Here is an 18782-nt window from a genome sequence, read left to right as displayed (position 1 = left end):
TTTGTTTTTCTTGATAAAACTTGCAATTCTACTTAACCTTACACAACTTTTTTTGTCTTATACATGAAGGGTAGTATGGCCTATGAGGGAGTTTTGAAAACAGCAGCAATGAGAAAGGTTAAGATTGTAGAACTTTGCAAATAAATAAATAGTATTCTACCACTCTTCTCTGTTTTCTAAGGTAAAATATTACCAAGGAGAATGTAGATGGAAAAATATTATTAAAAATTGTATCAAAATACATATGAAGATAGTATGTCTCTTATTTGCTACCAACCTGGTAGAAATAGCACATGGGGGATATATAATTTTAAACATTATCTAATACCTCTCAGAGAGCAGCAGTAGGTAAATGTTAATCATCTATCAGATCTGAATGCAGAGAGATAATTGTGATAAAAAAACAAACAATTTTTTCAACAAGAATTTCTCTTCTCACAATCACTTCTGGCAAGCAAGGTTTCCATCTTTAAGTGAACTCAAAGATACTGAATTCTTGGAAGTTTTCCACCATTATACGATGACTATCCACAGGTGATGATAATACAGCTGCCATCTTGCAAGAAAAAAGAGAGCATATAAATAATCTCCACATAGCTGAGTTTGTGAGTTAGGAGGAGCATAACAATATTTGTGATACCTCAGCACTTTCTGATATCATACTAATGACTGAAAGGGAAAATAAACCAACAGAATATTAGTCCATTTTTGGGCTAAACATGATTTGTGTGCATGGAGGTTGCACACTCGGAGTTCCAAGTGTAGAGATGCATGGGCTACCAGTATCTTCCCAATACACTTGGGTAAGACAGTAACAAAGACAGTATATCGGAAGTACCAGGATGAACAAGTACTCCATATCATAGTTGAAAAATTGTTTTGTGTAGTTACACTGCCCCAGTTGGTGGAGCTACAGTAGTAATTCTTTGATGTGTTTAACATGAGTCTACCATAAAGCAAAGATAACTGGCTACAGTGGCGGAATTTCTTCACGCCATGCTAGGCTGGCAATTTCATTTGTAGTTTATATAAAAATGTAATATCATCTGCCATTTCTGCCCCCCCACTTTCCAGCAATAAGTTTTAGCTTTCCATTTGCTGCATATCCCCTATTCTAGAGCATGAACATATGCTTAAAAGATTATTTTTTATGAAAAGCTTTGACAAACAGATGTAGCTACCCAAAGTTTTCTATAACTTCAACTGTAATCTATCAAAAACTAATTCAACTCCCAGAGCAGAAAAGGAGACGGATATATGCTTCTTGTAACACAGAAATGATCTGTTTTATTCAGATTTAAACACCTGGAGTCATGTTTTATCATTGGTACCTAAATCCAAAGAGAGATACTCTGTTTCAGTTCACACAAATGGAATTTCTGCTGACATGGTAGAGATGTATACAGGTTTCTGCAAGAAATGCAAATATTAGTATGAGAACTGAAACAGGAAAAATATCACAGAAGTGTTGAAATGGGAGCAAATTACTTCCAGTTACTGTGTTTCACTTGTGTAGCCATAGTGCCCTCTAGCAGTCGAAAGAGAAAATACAGGGCTTTATCTCACAGACCCCCCCCCCCTTCCCCAACATCCGAACTGCCTTTTTTTTAAGCAGAGAAAGGACAGTTTGCAAATGCGAGGAAGAACATTTCTTCATGTTAAAAACAAGGTACTTTAATGGAAAGGACAATTCTCTCAGCTTTTATGCAGCAGAGTCCTGCAGAGCTGGGAAGCTCTGTAAAGAGAGCTCTTGTACCCTAAAGGCATTTCTGTGCTTCTGTATAGCTCACCTACACCGTATATGCATTAGCAACATGCACACAATTTTGGCAAAAGGATATAGATTTTTACAGGCATAAATCAACATGCATTTTTGCGAAGTCTTTGTTTTCTCTACAAGGAGGAAACGTTACGGCTCAAACATCTTTATTGCACAGAATTCCATGCGAGATGAAGACTAAATTATGACCTTTAAAACCTAAGAAACTTTTCTCATTTCCCTAGAGAGCAAATTATTGTATAGAGAGAAGAGTTAGTATGCCTTAGAGCTGAGAGATTTTCTGTCTAGCTGCAGATCATTAGGAAAACCTTTTGGAGAAGTTAGTGTTTCTCCTTCCCTTTGCCTTTAAAAGAACATTAAGTCTAAGAAGCAGAAAGCATTCTTTAGCAACTGGGAAATGGTCATCTGCACTGTTTGAGTTTTGAGGCCTGTAAATAACATGTCTGATTTCAAACAGTCTCCATAGCTTGTCAGGAGGAACTGTAAATACCAGTTTACCAGTTCCCCCCCCCCCCCCCCCCGCCGCCTTTTCTTTTTAAAGAAAAGTATATGCTAGATGATACAAAAAGATCTTACCCATCAAATTACTATCCAAAAATCTTATGTGAAATTGTAACAGAAGAGTAAAATAGCGTAAAAGGGTAAAAAGACAATTTTACCCTCTCTGCATCCCAAAGGACAGAATAAAAAAAAAAATGCGGCTACACAGATGTTTCTCAGAAAAATGAATTTTGAAGAGTACATGCCTCAAAACTTTTTTCTCCCAGGTGCTGACAGGGAAATACTAAAATCCAGCTCATCAACCAGCACAGACAGACTTGCTGATTGTGGTATTCCAGTCTTTGCCAGAGAAAGGTGAGAAACTGAATTACTCTGTTGTGCTAACAAAGCAAGAAGGATCTTGGGATTCAAGAATTCAAACTGTAACATCAAAATTACTATAAAATACCACAGGGTCAGATGAGATGATTTTCAAAGACATCAACTGGTCTCAGGATTACAAGCTTACTGTAAGAAGGAAAAAAAAAAAAAAAAAATCTTCACTCACATGGACAGAGAACACAGTACCAACATTCAGATAAGCTTTAGCGTTAACACATATAGAAAGACTTTACAAATAATGATCCATTAGGAAAAAAAGAGAAATTTCTTGTGCAGTATGTTCTTGAAATCCCTCTCATTAGCGTTCTAATTATATCTAAAGAGAATTTAAATAAAAGACTGAAATCACCAAAGTCTATTTTTGTTGCAAGTATATTTGATGTCTACAGATTTAAAACATGGTTCAGAATAAAACATGCAGAGACATATTAAAGTAAAAAATGAAAAGAATTATTTTATAAAACTACAGTACTTAGGCAACTGTGTGACAAGCACACTATTGTGTTTATAAAGGTCTACATGAGTCCACAGAAACTAAGAGTTCTTTTTCACCAAGGATCAGTTTACAGTTATATTGGCTCAAATGAAAAAGATAATTTTTTTTTTTAAATCTTGCTCAAGAAATTCTAGTTTTTCTGACTTAACAGGTTCATTTGAAAGTAATCAAGTGCTGTAACACCTGGACAGTAAGAAACAGCTCCACTCAGAACAGGATGATGAGGAACAATCAAAATTGCTCAGATTTTCACACTTACTTTTTTTTTCCCCCCACCAAACCCCTCAACTTTCTGCTATTTGTTCCAGTTGTTCTAATCTTAATTTGTTAATTGTAACTTAATTTGCTAATTGTAATAAAATGTAAGTGGTGTAGGATTAAATCCAACTATATCTTTAGTTGCAACATTAAAACAATGTTGAATTACAGTAAATGAGGTGATTCATTGAAGGTCTATACCCCTTTACATTACTTTGTGTATTAGTACAACAGTAGTGTATGACTGGTGAAAGAAGAAAAAAATCCCCTGCCCCTCCCTATCTATTTTTGGTGAGACCTACTAGTTCAGGGATTAGTTAAAAAAAATACAGGGAACATCCAAAATCACTTCCTTGTGTCAAAACAGAACTCTTGTACATCTCTTTGTGCTCTTTTATGCTCATGAGACAACTGATAATTACAAATTGTCCACTCCATCTAAAAAAACCTCAAATAAATGTGCAGTTTTTAAAAGTTATCCAACGACTGACAAGAACAGTAAGCTTAGCTGGTTTGGGGACCTCTTTCTTCAGAGTAGATGGTCAACAACAAAATCGGATGGTTTAAATTAGGTACAATCCTGCTACACTGGTCTCAAATACCTAAGTTACCAGGATACTATTTTTTGACTCCTTTTCTAGTTGAGGCATAGAGACTGTTTTCAGAGTGTGGTTTAGAACAGAAACCTATTTTAAGTGCCTGAAGTTATACAAATACTTTTCAATGGGTACTTTATCTATTTACGAAATAGACCTGCTTAGACTTGGCTGTAAAATAAGTCCTGCACCTTTGTGTTTCGCTAATACCTACCTTGTGTTTCTTCTGTGGGTTTTCTGATTTGAAATAGGTGTTTTAAGAGAAGAAAAAGTACAAATAGCACTGGTCATAAGTAATGCTTCAAAGAGGTATTCTTGTTACTTAACTGTTTTGTAGACAGACTATAAACCAGTCTGAATTACTGACTCCCATTACTTCCAATTTTTTGTAGTTCAACCAAATGTGCTTTACTACAATACTGTCATTGAACTACATGTCAGATCACATCTTATTCAAGCCCTTTAGCATCTAGCTGGAAAAGAAAATACCTTCTTACATGTTTACCTTTTCTTCCATAGAAATTTTGAAAAGCTGCCTGGGGAAAACCAACGTAACCCCGCTCTTGGTGTTTCAGACTAGGAAAATCCATTTGTAGAACTGTTAAAAAAATACAATGATTTAGCTAATCACAGTGGAGGCATACTTGGGAATGCATTCAGAAGGATCAACTAAAAGAAGGGAATGAAAGTCAGCAGGATGCTTGGTTTGTTGATTCAAACAAGGAAGGATTCTGCTCCAGGTGACAACAGATTTCACTGAAGGCTATGCTAATAAGGATCTGAGTGAACTGAAAAGACAAGAGTTGGCTAAGGTAGTAGCAAAAAAGGGAGGGGAAAGTGGAGCTAGACAAGAAATACAAGGACAGAGCAAGCCAAGAAGAAATCAAATCAAGAAAGTCATTTGCTAATGACAGAAATATGTACAGAATCCACTTAGATTGCATCCGGGACACCGTTCTCTGAATGGCATACAATCACAGATTAGTTTCGACTGAAACAAACATTTGGGTTTGTTTCTTAAAGCAAGAGTAAACCAAGCCATTCTGGTCCAGGTGGTTTTCAGTCATTCAGAGTGTCACAACGTAACAGCAGGGGACAAAATACACATCAGTAAGAATTCCCCCTGACACCTTTCGCTGATGGAAGTTTCAGGGCGGAAGGTGGTAAAAAGAATTTTAAAAGGTTTCATCCTCTTACAGGTAGACCAGGGTGCAAACAGTTAGTAAGAAATGAATCTTGCATGGATGCATTACCAGGCTGAATTCAAAACAGGCAGGCAAACTTGCAATACTAATTTTGAAATTACGTGATACAGCAATTTCAGATGATTCATAAGAAGCATCCATATAAAGTATGCACTAATAGTTGTCACTAGCTTGTGTTGATTGACTGCAGTGAAAAGGCAGGTCTGAGCAAAGCATGCCACAACCACCTTAAGGCAGCACGCACAGTCTTTTCCTGTGCTGTACACCTGTTCTGTAAGACAACACACAAAAAACTTCCACCTCCTGGAATGTCAATCTGGCACCCTTCAGATGTACTAAATTATTAAAAAAGAAAAGTAGGAAAGCTTGTATTTAATTCAGTGAACTAGAACAGCTCATTCAGAGCACTGGATAAAAAGGTTCTTAAAATATTTTATTTTGCCTGAAATTGAGTGTAAAAGGAAATCAATTTCCCAAATACAATTCCTTATGGCAAGATTTAGAACTTAACTATAACAAGCATGGCAGTCAATTGTGAAATTTCAATGTGAAACTAAGACTATACAAAAATTTTAAGTGCATATTTTTGTAACAAGATATGCATACACACGGGGACATCCCCAAAAAACCCCACACAACAAAAACCCCCAGAACAGGATCCAGGCCTCAAAAAGCCCTCAAATAAGTGAAAAGCACAGAAAAAAAAAAAAAATCTATGGCCAGAGCTCTTCTTTCTGGAATACTACTACTTTCCTCCATTCCTATTTTGGAATTAAAAAAACAAAAAGGGCAGAGACATGACTTATAGCAGTTCCTCCCCACCTCACCCACCCCCCCCACCCCACCCCACCCCCCCCGAAAAGAGACAAAAACATGGACTAAAGAAAATACACTGTTAAGTGAAATACTGTCCCCTGTATCTATTTGACAGATGATACAGTGGTTTTATGCTGCACTTATTAATGAGTTGATAAATAAAATAAAACCCAAAACTCTAATACTTAAAAGGGATTTTCTTTTGAAAACAGACCAGCAGAATGCCACTAAATGGAAATAAAAACAAGTCTTTCTGGTGAATGAGGTCCTTTACTGTAAAGGACTAGGCAGTTCCCCTTCCCAGGAACAAAAAAAATGTATTAGTGTGCGTAGTCAGAGTTTTTAGAATAATACCTACTAGGTATTCCACTTCACCTAATGCACCTTCCTACATTACATTTCAGTACTCCATATATTTTCGTGGGATCAAATTTTCTTCTACAGTTGCACAGTGCAGGGATAGAGAACAAATTCCTTATGGTTGGAATATTATTCTATTTACCATTTGACTTAAATCAATTTAAAATTCAGAAGACATCCAAAAGCTTTTATGCAACAGAGTACACCTGTGTGCTAATGTAAATGAAACATTGTTATGTTGAGATTTCTTTTATATTTCATACTATTTTAGTGTAAGTGATAGTGATTAGAGCTCCTTTTGTGAATATGGGGGTGGGGGTTGCCATTTGGAATGGTCTTTTTTCTTTTTTTTTTTTTCTTTTTTTCTTTTTTTTTTTTTTTTCATTATGAAGGACCATTGCCTTAGCTTTTTTGGTTATTGCTTTTTTTTTCTTTTTTTCTTTTTTTTTTTTTTTGAAGACCATTCCATTTCTTTATTTTTTAACATCTTAAAGTCATAAGGACTTATATGCAAAGCAGTCATACACTTTATCATTAAAACCCATAGGTAAAATACGTACACAAATCCAACAAAAGGCTAGTACATAGTAAAGCCTAAGCATACTACTATGCAATATTATGAATACATAACTTTAGAGACTTCGGTTTAGTACTGTTATCTGTTCATTTCTGAAAACATTCACAAAGATTTTAAATGCAAATTTTCATTCCGTATCTGGAATAGAACAAAAATTATCTATGTTATAACAACTTTTGGTCATTTGTGTTTGACCAATTCAGTAAATTACAAAGAACCCAAAGAATTCTGTAACTTTCTGTAGAACTATGTAATAAAAACATTGCATATGTTCCTAGTATGATGTCTTTAGCAATCATTTACTGAAATGTAACTCAAACATCAATCTCTCAAAACGTATAACTGACCAGCTGCTTTTTAGTCTACATCCGAATCCAACTTCATCACAAAACCCCTTTTAATACAAAGATGCAGAAGTACATTAGGTAATACTAATGCAACACAGGTGCAGTTCTAGCATTGTCATTGATCAGTTGAATCATCTTCTCCATGAACGAGATTCATTATCCTCCTCCTCTTCATCATCATCTTGAAGCAGCGAGTCATCCACCAAAGATTCTTCCTGAAACTTCAAGAGAAAAAACGTCATACTCTGTTGACCTTTAACATTTTCTGATGTAAAAGGCAAAATACAAATCCCTGAAACTTGCAATTTAATAAAGAGCAAATTTATTTTTTAATTGAAAACAGTAATGCTCTAAAAAAGTATACTGTATGTATATGTATCATACACATACATTAATAAATGGCAATCGAAACTTTTTTTTTTTCCTTTTCAGTGTACTTCAAAATGACCAGGACATATGCACCTCATACTTAAATAGCTCTTCTGATTCTTCAGCATATCATTCATGTCCAAGCTGCAATGTTGCCATGAAACTTAAGATATATACTATACTGAAAAGTAATGTTATTTTTTTCACATTCACAATAACTATGCCTGTTTTCATCCAAGAGCTTAATCTACCTGTGCCACAATGTTAAAAAGGTTGAATCTGAGACATTCTGATTTTGACACCCTAATCAAGCCAAAAAACAATATAAAGATTTAAAAGATTGGCACAGGGAGACAGGTATTTACAGAAATACAGACAAAATATATTAATGTATTTTCAATTGCTTTCAGTAGCAACATAGTAATTTGACAGACTTTACAAAACCCTGAACATTTCAGGTTGACAGTTACAGGCTTCACACAAGCAAAGTTAAAAAAAAGAAAGATAAACTGTGAGTTGTTTTAATTTTTGTCTTCATATAGACACAGCTGTGTATATATAAACTATCCCGTCTCAGGATAGTTATCGTTAGATATCGTTTTGATGATTGCACCTATCACAGCAATTTCTGCACTAGCTAAAGAAAGGACTAAAACACAAGGATGTCTTTCCCTAGCAAAGTCTCCCAGCTGTTAGATAAGAGTTATGGTCTTCCTTGCTTATTCTTCTGGTCCCAGTAACTGTAGTTATTTTTTTCCTACAGAATTTGCAAATTCAACAGGAGGCCTAAAGGTTGATTTGTGAAGTCAGGGAGCCTTCTGGACAGATGTGAGGCTGTAGGCTGAAGAAAGCCCAGAACTAAGCCTTCTCACTTTCCAGTAGGCTGTTTTACAAGAGAGAGAAACTTCTATCTTCATTACTTTTGCCTACAGAAAGTGCATTTTAAAAAGCAGCTCTGTTGACACCTGACCTTTCTGTCAATGTATGCTTGGGTACTCTTGAGTTAGACTAAAACACAGAAGCTTCTGAGGACTTAGCCTCTTCCTGTGGTGTCTTGATGTCCAGCAGGCTAAAATATGACAGTGCTGTCAAGCAGGAGTAGTCCTGGGCAGCGCACAATGCAGAACTCTAAGGTGCACAAGACTGAGTGGCAGCAGGGATGCTCAAAAAGCCTGGAACAACTCCCATAAAGGGGAACAACTATAGGGACTCTCTAGTCTGAAGGGAAAGTAACTGAGGGGAAATATGACAGGAGTCCATATATATTAAGTGTCTTGGAGAAAGTGACGAGAGAATGATGGTTTTCTTTTTGATGCAGGAGCAGAACAACATCAAAATTAAACATGCAGGTGGCAGGTCCCATATAAAGATACTTATTCTTGGTAGACATAGTTGAACAGTAGCATTCCCTGTTGCAGGACATTACAGATGCTATTCAGATTCCAAAGAAACCAGACAAATTCATAAAATAAACACCTATCAAGGGCTTTCAACTACAAAGACACCACCTCTGACTCAACAGGTCCCCACACTGCAAACCACTGATGATTAAAAGCTTAGCTCTATCTACATGTCTTACACTCTTCCTAGGTATCTGTTGTTGACTCAGTAGAGTCAACTCTTTTGTTAGGCACCCAGGTGTAGAATGTAAGGCATCTAGGAAGATTAGGTGCTTTCATAATTAAGTGGCTACTTGCCCAAGATTTTCTATAGCATCCAAGTCCAAAAGACCTACCTCATATTTTCATAAATGGACTAGGAGCCCTGTTGCATTATTATGAATGTCACTCTGCTGAATGATCTACCTCCCTTATTTATTTATTTAAACATCAAGGTACTTCGTTTCACTCAAGTCTTAAGCCTGCTATCCCTCTTTCGCATAGTATTCCTTAGCTGAACTAAAATGGTAGTTTAGACATGGAAAAATGAAGGAAACCTTTTTCATGTGTTTACAATAGCTGCTATACAATGAAGCTAAATAAGCAGCATGATGAATTGTAGGCATGCAGAAACTCAAGGCATTTTACTTGTATAGAGAATGTATGACTAAAATTCAGGCCACTGACTATAAGAACCTACCCCACCCCAATCTAATCCTGCATAAGTACCAAATTTTAAACAATAAAACTGTGTAAAATTTCTTTTATGCAATTGGTTGAACTTCACAGGAAGTTCTTGAACTCATCCATCCAGGACCTGGGGATCACAACGTTATACTTCAAATACTAACTTAACCAAATGCTAGAAGCAATACAAAGCTCACAGAAGGAAAGAATGACATTTAAATGCAAAAATTTCCCAAGGGTTACTGAATAGAAATCCCTTGTGTAAAGAAATTTGGGGAAAGTTAGGAGGACTAATTCAGTTGTAGAAAATTCACATAAAAGCCAATCTCATTAGAGAAAGAAGACAGAAGAACTACAGATCTCTGGCTTGTTTTGAAAATGGGAAAAGGTCAGAGGTAAGTACTTCAATCATGTTAAATAAAAAAAAAATCTGTAAATGCTGGGCCAAGTAAAAAACCAGCAACCCTATTAACAAAAATACAGGTAAACTAATATTTTTTATATTACACACTTGCTATTGCAAAGATTTCAGCAAGTATACAAGAGCAATGAAAAGCTAGGGGTTTTGATCCAAGATCAATTCCTATACGTATTCCACAAGAATAATTAGCCAAGGAATGACTGCAGGAACAGTCCAGAGACAAATAAAAAAAGTTAAATTTAAGAACAAAATCAGTTCTCAAGAAAAGTGTTAGAAAAATAAATGGTCAAGGAAAAAAAATCTAAAATAAAGGTAAACATTCAAATAATGAAATTATTTCTTAATAACAAAAACCCCATTACTTCCTCTTTTTACTTAAATCTTGAAGATCTGTAAAGTTTTAGATGAGTCCATCAATTTATGAATTACAGAAAACTGTCTCATGCAGGCTTTTCCCTGACTTTTCTTTCCATACCTGATGACTCCTGTTAAGGAGAACAACCATCACCTAAAATAGATGTATCCCACCCTCACAAACACTTCACAGCTGACAAGATGTTGTCAAGAATCTAGGCCCAAGGTCTTTGTCAATCTGTCCTTTCCCTTTGCCAGGGCAGTCAGCATATGTAGCTTGTTACTATCTTCATTCCCTTTCCGCCCACTACCTACACGCCAGAGGTTCCCTCCTATACTCAGTGTCTTCAGCTGGGGTTAGAAAATGAATCTCACTGTAGTTCACCTACCAATGAATCTGTACTTTCCTTCCTTTACTCTTCTGAAGTGTTTGCATATCCCACCATGCCCTTCCTTCCTTATGCAAAATGGAGAAGTCTCAGTGAAGTAGTTACTCAATAAGACCTCTCAATAAGGTAGACTCCTTGCAGCAACAAACATTGCTGTTGGTCTTCACAGGCAATACATCCCTGAAGGAGAAGTGACAAAATATCTAAGATGCTCTGAAGATTCCCCAGTGTAGCCTCTTGTTCACTCACAGCTCATTACTATCTGACAATGCTTGAGGTTTGTGTATACAAGTAAAGTAGTATTTAGTAAGTCAGAATGCACAAATGCCTTATATGAATACACAGTGGTGGAGGTAGTCTACCTGTCTTTGGCTGACATTCTAAAAAGAATTTAGCATTTTTGGAGACAGAAAGCAAACAGTCAAACTGGCTTCCTTCAGGAAAAAAAAAAAAAAAAACCACAAAGTAAATACTAAAAAATGTAAAAAAACCTAAGCAAATTTGGTTATACCAAAACAATCTTGTGAAGCTGCTTCTATGGTAGGTTTGCCAAAATATCACAGGAAAAAAGATACAGACAAATTACCATCACCAAGTAAGTCAAGCTGTACTTCTACTTCAGCTATTCTATAGCAATTATGTATATACAGTTAACTGACAGTAAATGAATTAGAAAAAAGATTGCTTGACTTCTTCCCCAAGTGGCATCTTTTTTTTCAGAATTCACAAACATTGGAATTTTGAGTGTAATGAGTTAAATGCATCAAGAAATGCTGTTCCACTGTTAATACATTAACCAATAAAGGTTACCTGGACAAAGCTTTAATATCTTTCACGCACCACAATGAAGACTAACACTCAGTAGGGGTACTTTAGATGTCTGAATGAAGTTAGTAAATGAACTAAATTATTCCTTCACCTGTATCCTCCAAGCCGTATCTCTCTATAAAGGAAAATTCGATTCTGAAATTTGATCCTCTAAGAAATTAGTGCCTGAAGTAGATGGTACAAACCCTCATGTTTTGGACAAAATTCTCAATCTCTCTCATGCAAGTTCAAACCCACCCCTTCCATTCTCTAGATATATCCTCTAGAGTTTTTTGTTGTGCAAAAAGTGAAACATTTCTGCAAGGAAAAGTAAAGTATCTGGACTTTCAACAGCCTAGAAAACAAGAAATGTATTTATAGATGAATCCACTTTCTGATATCAAAACATGAGTTAGATTCAAAAACAGAAGTATGAATCAACAGATCATTTTCTTTTGAAAAAGCTACATTATTTCCTCTCAAAAAAAACAAAAATGAAAGGGAAAAAAAAGAAAAAGCAAGCTTACTTCTTCTTCATCAGGTTCAGCTTCTTCTGTTTCAACAGCTGACATACTAGCAACAGGTTTGTTCCAGGCCAACTTTAACTCTTGTCCTTTAAAACGAGATCCATGAATTGCAGCCTAAAACAAGTTTAAATGTTTTAGTTACATATTTCTTTGTCAGGGAAAAAATTAACTTCAGTAATACTTAAATGCCAGAAATAAGCCAACAGCCTGCTTTTTCGAAAGAAAATCCAAGTTGTAATATGTTCATACTGAATTACTGTTACAAGGTTAAAACAAAACAACTTCATTCACTGCACATGGAATTCACACATCCTTTCAGGAAAAGGATCAAAACATATTCAGAAGAAAACCATTTGGTGATGTGGGTAACATACTGAACCAACACCTTCCTGGTTTTAATATTACCTTGATGGGTTCTTCACCTTTCAAAGACTGACACAAAACTGTTAATGCATAACTTGCTGGAAGAAGACATCCCACAAATACAAATGATTTCATGTATAGAAAAAAACCCAAAACACCCCAACCTCAAACAACTAGAAAAGCCCCTTTGTGATTACAACTTAATCTACTGGAAAATGTTCCGCTTCCTGTAAAGCCATTGTAATTGAAATGTAAAAATTTTTAACTTATGGGATATTCATGCCTTTCTAAGTACCAGCTGCATTAAGTGGCTGCTTTGGAAATAGTATGTTCAAATTAAAGTAACATGAATGAGCATAAATCAGCGTTAGCAACATTCCGAAATAACTGTCATGGTCACAAAAGATTTATAGTACAATCTGAAAGCACAGCATAATATGAAATGTAGAAACAATTACATGTTCAATGACATCTGAACATGAATTGTGTGATATTAAAGTCCCCAGGTATAAATTTTAAATCTGTACATATAAATTTATGATAAATTTAAAAGATTCTATGCTTATTAAAATGCAGCTCAGGAGCTTTTTGTCCATGGTCTCATCACAATGTCACACAACTAGAATTTTTAAAGTACTTATACGTGACATTTAGGTCCAGAAACAACTTGTAATCTTTGGAAGAAATTACTACTACATAAAACCGCAACATTTTACAATAGGGAATCCTCCTCTTCCTTCCAGGCTAGAACACATATGGTCATAAAGCTTAGGCCTATTTTCCTTTAAGAAGGTAAAATATGAACTGCATTTACATCACAATTGGCCTCAACAGAGGTTTTTAATGATTGCTTTCTACAACTTCTCCAATTGCCAGTCTTAGAGTCTGGTTTAGTACTAAACACAGATATTCCAGTGGAAATATATTTAATATATAAGAATATCTTAAGGTAAATACAGATTTTACTATATTTGATCACACACAGTTTTCATAAAATTTTAATTTAAAAATGAAGGTGCAATTAGACACAAAGTCATTCGACAATTAAAAGTTTTAATGCTAACTAGAATGTGGACATCTCACAAATCGATCATGAATTCTGACCCAGCTAAAATATCCCCGCTTTCCGGTGCATATTGTGAACTTCACTTTGAATACAGCTTGAAAAGTCCACCTATTCTATATGAGAGTGATTGAGGAAAAACATAATGCTTTTCAAATGCAGTGAAATGCATCATAAATTAAGGGGGGGGGAGAAGTACATAATGTTGACTTCAACCTCTCCACCAAACATATCTCCCTTCTCCCCTGCCCACATCTGTCTTCATTCTCCGCACTACCTTCTTTTTCAAGTGCTTCCTATCTATGCTTCTTTGTTTGGTTCCAAACTACTACCACTCCCTGCTTTTTGGGTACAGAAATTTAGCTAAGGGTGAAATGATTCTCCATGCTAATTTTTAAGCAAAGTAAGTTACAACAGTAAAAACTGTACTTTGCTGATAAACAAGTATCTGTAGTAAGATACTGTCAAGATCCTTGTTGTGAATCATGCTCCACCTGGGAGAAGTAAAGACTTTATTTGGACAGTCCATAAAAACAGATTATTGTTCTCAGTGACCTATTTTCAGGGAAGCAAAAGTTCCTCTCAATACTTAGCATATTTCTTACGTAAATGACAACATCAAAGAATATGAAGTTACAAAATGAAGCACCCAATGTCAGGAAGCACCAAAACTGAAATTCCAACCTTAATTCAGTCCACTTGGGAGTATACTAATTATGACAGCTTTTATCTGTGAGCAGGTATTTCTTATTCTCCACAGAACTTTTGTTCACTGTTGAACTGTGTTCCTTCAACAAAGTTGTACGGTACTGTTTTTCCCTATCATTCAGTATATACTACATACCATTAATTACACTTCCTTTTTTATGCAACAATTACAATCTCCGTACAGTTAGTGCTTATCATTGATATACATGAGTTTCACAAACAAGACTTTTATGTTTCTGTAAAACATCTTTAGCATGTGCATCAAATTGTTTCTCAAAATATGTAACCATAACGATACTGTAAGTGTTCAAAACTATTGTCAGTGGCTTAATTTGCATTGTAAATTATCAGTATTTCTGTCAGTCAGGTCACTGGTGTCCCAAGATAAAGCATACAAAAGGAGGAGAGTCTGGCCAGATATGAAAATTGTGTCCAAGTAAACTCTGCAAGACGAACTTTGTGCAAAATATAAATATAAAATTAAATCTTTCCATACAACCATACCATAAACATGAATCCATTCTTTCTGGAGTCCCTATTATTTTCAGAATAGTCCTTTCCAACAGTGATGCGAGGATTTTAAAGAAAACAACATCATTTGCAGAACAACTATGGTTGTTATTTTGCACAAGTGGACTGCGCAAAATGGACTGGATAAGGCAGGAGTCCTACTGAGCCACGTATTAAGTCCTAATGGTCCATATGTAAGGATGCTGAATTACAACATGCCTCAACTCTGGATTTTAATCTCTAAAAGTTACTTCTATAATTCTGTACTTCTGTAATTTCCTAAATTTCTAAGAAATATGCTAAAAAAGGGAGGGGGAAAAAAGGGGAGGGGGAAAAAAGGGGAGGGGGAAAAAAGGGGAGGGGGAAAAAAGAAGAAAAAGAAAATCCCACCACATCAAATCACATTTACACTAATCACAGGTTTTCAGGCAAAGGTAAATCCAACTGATCTTCAGGCAGACTGTGAGGGTACCAAGTCTTCAGGTGAAAACAACTGACAATTAAATAAAGATAAACCAAGACATCCAGCTATCAATTCCCAAGTGTTTCTCTGAATTCCTCTCTTATATCCTGTACTTGAGTTTATAGTGAACACCCTTGTTTCCTAAGGATTTCAGTAATATGCTGTTCTGACAGATTTGTTTAATCTACAATTAAACCTTTGTGTCAGACTTCTTTTAAAATGGTTTTAAATAATTAGCAGTATTAAATTTAATCAAATATAGAAGTATAATGTAACTAGAAAGTAGTTGAACGTTGCAGAGTATTTTCAACAAAGACTATACTCACAGCTTCAGCTTCTGCTCTTGTCTTAAAGGTAATCACTGCATGGAGAGAAGAGTCATCTATCTGGCAATCTTCAATTTCACCATATTGCTTTTAATAAATAAATAAATAAATAAAAAGCTTAGTGAAATAGTCCTCCACCTCTAAAAAAAGCTGTCCTAAATCAAATGCCCTCAAAAATCATATAAAATTAGAATAGTGTACCTTTCACAGCCTTAATGCCAATCAGAGTACTTGTCTTTGCAAGGTATAGTTACTTTTAGTTGCATTTCTAAAACACAGAAGTGCTGTATTCTCTGGATTTCCTGATTGTAAACATACAGGCATGAAGTAGAATTATGATAGAAAAAGAGGTTCTTCTGCTTCAGTATTTCTCTCTTGATCAGAAAGAAGGGCTCTTGAGATGATTCCATTAGTCTATTATGAAACTCTTCCACAAAAAGATTTATTAGACACAGGGACTGCACAAAAAGTTTCAAAACTTAACTTGATTTCAGTATCTTAAGAATCTGACCCATCTATTCCTGTAATGGTCTCTATGGTATTGCTACCTTTAATGCTGCCATCACTGAAAGCTGCAATGCCCAATACATCTGTACAGGTGGAGTGCACTGTTGATGTGCAGAGAGTTGTGATATCGTATCACAGAAATGGAAATACAACTCAGTGCATTTCCACGGAATTTGGAGAAAGCTTAAAAACCGCAAATGCACAACCTGCAAAATGAAATAATTAATGTTTTTTCTCAGTGTTATACTACTAACACTGTGAATAGAATTGTTGATGCTACTAAGTGTTTTTGTTAATATTTTTGTTTGTTAAAGATAGTGAGTTTAATACTCCCTGCAATAAAACCAAAGTATAAGAAAACGCTGAGTTCTGAGCAAATTATGACCATAAACTGACAGCACACAGCAAGCTTTTAACAGTGGCAGATTCTCTGTTGTCTTCTTTATAATTTTTTGCAGTCAGTAAGGTAAATATATAATGAAATGCAAAATATGAAAGGTGACCAGCAAAATTTACTTTAACAATGTTCATAAGGCAGACTAAATCACAGTATCATGCTGTAGATTAAAAATAGTTTTTTCTTATACTCATCATTGAAACTGGACTCAAAAACATCCCATGGTTGACCAAGTAGATTGTATTGCTTCATTTCAAAGTTTTATGTTCATTTTACACCAAAAATTTATAAAGCCATTGCTCAAATGTTCTGTCCGTCATACATCCCTATAGAAAATACTGTTGTTCCCCTTAAATACACACACACGTATATACAGAGGTATGTATAAATGTTCGGTCTGTCATTCATCTGTATAGAAAGACATTTTGTTCCCCTTATGGGTATGATGGTTCCCTTTTTGTTCCCCTATATAGGTATGATGTGGTGTATTTAAGGGGAACAAATTATATATGTAAATCTATGTATGTGTGTGTATATATATAGCTCCTGGAAACACAACACTTTAAAAAACCCAGTATAATAGTGGTGTTTTTTTATAAATTTGTCTTGATTCCTCAACATCATTATATTTGCACATAAAAATTTGCTACAAAGTTATGTACGTCAATTTATCATTTTTCAGACTAAAAACAGAAAAAAAGAAAATGTAGAAAAAGCTCTGATGACTTAAGTTTACAGAGATGAATAGACAGAAACCTCTGTCTGCCCTGCCAAGATCTGCCTATAGTTGCACAATCCTAATCTTGATTCTTAAATTCAGAAAGTTAGGCAAAAGCACTGAAAATTTTCAGTGAAAATTTTCATTAAGCACTTATTAAGATACTTCAATAAAGATAAACAGGCTTCAGGTATTGAAAGTGTGGCACTGAATCAGTCGTTGTTCTCACCATCCCTTCAGTTATGTTATCTTTGTATACCTAAAAATTTGTAACAATTTTATATATATCCTGAACAAATAAATATTTTAAGTCATTACTTTATATTCCCAATTTCCTTTCTTTTTAAGGAAAAAAAAACAAGTCTTGTAAATGCTATGTGGTTACAGTTATAACTAATGGAATCAATGGTGTCATTTCTCTTTGTTTCACCTTTTTCTGATGCATCCTCTTTTTCCATGAACAGGTATATCATGTTAAAGATTCATTCCTAAATAGTATTTCCAGATGAATTGAATCAAGAGAAAACAAGTCATTCAATAGAAGAATGTCATCCAAAGAACAGAAAAAGTGAAATTGCCACATACCGCAAAATGAGGAAGAAGATCTTCTCTATCACTTTCTGTAAATGCAGAGATTTCTAATGCCCTAGGTCGATGATCCACAACTGCATGCACAGGAACTCCTCTGCCTCTACCCCGGCCTCGTATTCCTCTACCTCTGCTACGTGATGCACCCCGACCTCTTGCATGAACCCCTCTACCACGAACTGAAGAAAGAATCCCTCGTTTGGCAGCCTAAGATGTTTATACATAACATATTGATGTATTAAAATTCATAATCTAAATATTTAGACAAAATTAACAAACACATATTCTGATGTTTCCTAAAAACACATCCCCAAACAAGCCTCAGAAAGAGCAGCTTACAGGTCTTAAAATAACAAAAGGCGAACATGTTAATAACATTAAAAAGCTAATACTGTTAATTATTAACAGATCAAAAATAGGATGGAAATAGGAACAAAAGAACCAGGTATTAGAAACAGATATCAAAAGAGCCCTTATCTGCAAGGATAATTCCTCATAGGAGAAAGGAACTGCAGTACAACATTTGAAATTTCATTAACAAATTTTCTTGATGTGGTGACTAACTACTTAATTTGTCTTTTCATCTTTGTCTCTTAATTTGTCTCTGAAATTCCAGCCAGGACTTTTATTCTGACCAGAATTAATCCAACATAATAGCGCTTGGCCACAGAATTGTGAGGTATGAAACAGAGGCTCTAATGAGCACCTCCAAGGACAAAGTATTCACTAACGATTTGGCTGTACGCACTCACTAATTTCCATTCCCACAATACTTGTGTATCCCTTCTAAAGAACTGGCATACATTCTCCACGAAAAGTCAAAAGGCCAACAACAGTATCTCTGACAGCTATTTAAAAAACAATTCACAAAAGCTATTTTAAGTTTCAA

At 35.2% G+C, this 18782-nt stretch overlaps 1 protein-coding gene across 4 annotated transcripts in view; it reads right to left on the bottom strand.

Moving 5' to 3' along the window:
- Nucleotides 1-6866: 6866 nt before the first annotated feature.
- Nucleotides 6867-18782, bottom strand: part of RBM26 (RNA binding motif protein 26) — a 56744-nt gene continuing 44828 nt past the window's right edge. For all 4 annotated transcript variants that reach the window (XM_075712480.1, XM_075712490.1, XM_075712505.1 and 1 more), the window contains 4 exons: nt 17891-18100; nt 15684-15770; nt 12251-12364; nt 6867-7538 (listed from right to left, as the gene is read on the bottom strand). In XM_075712480.1, coding sequence (XP_075568595.1) covers nt 7449-7538; nt 12251-12364; nt 15684-15770; nt 17891-18100 — 501 coding nt within the window. In that variant the 3' untranslated portion in view covers nt 6867-7448. The remainder of the gene's footprint in view (nt 7539-12250; nt 12365-15683; nt 15771-17890; nt 18101-18782) is intronic.

Source organism: Pelecanus crispus, chromosome 1 (genome assembly GCF_030463565.1).
Source record: "Pelecanus crispus isolate bPelCri1 chromosome 1, bPelCri1.pri, whole genome shotgun sequence".
Lineage (NCBI taxonomy): Eukaryota > Metazoa > Chordata > Aves > Pelecaniformes > Pelecanidae > Pelecanus > Pelecanus crispus.
The sequence above is the reverse complement of the archived record's forward strand: the minus strand, read 5'-3'. Positions and strand labels throughout refer to the sequence as shown.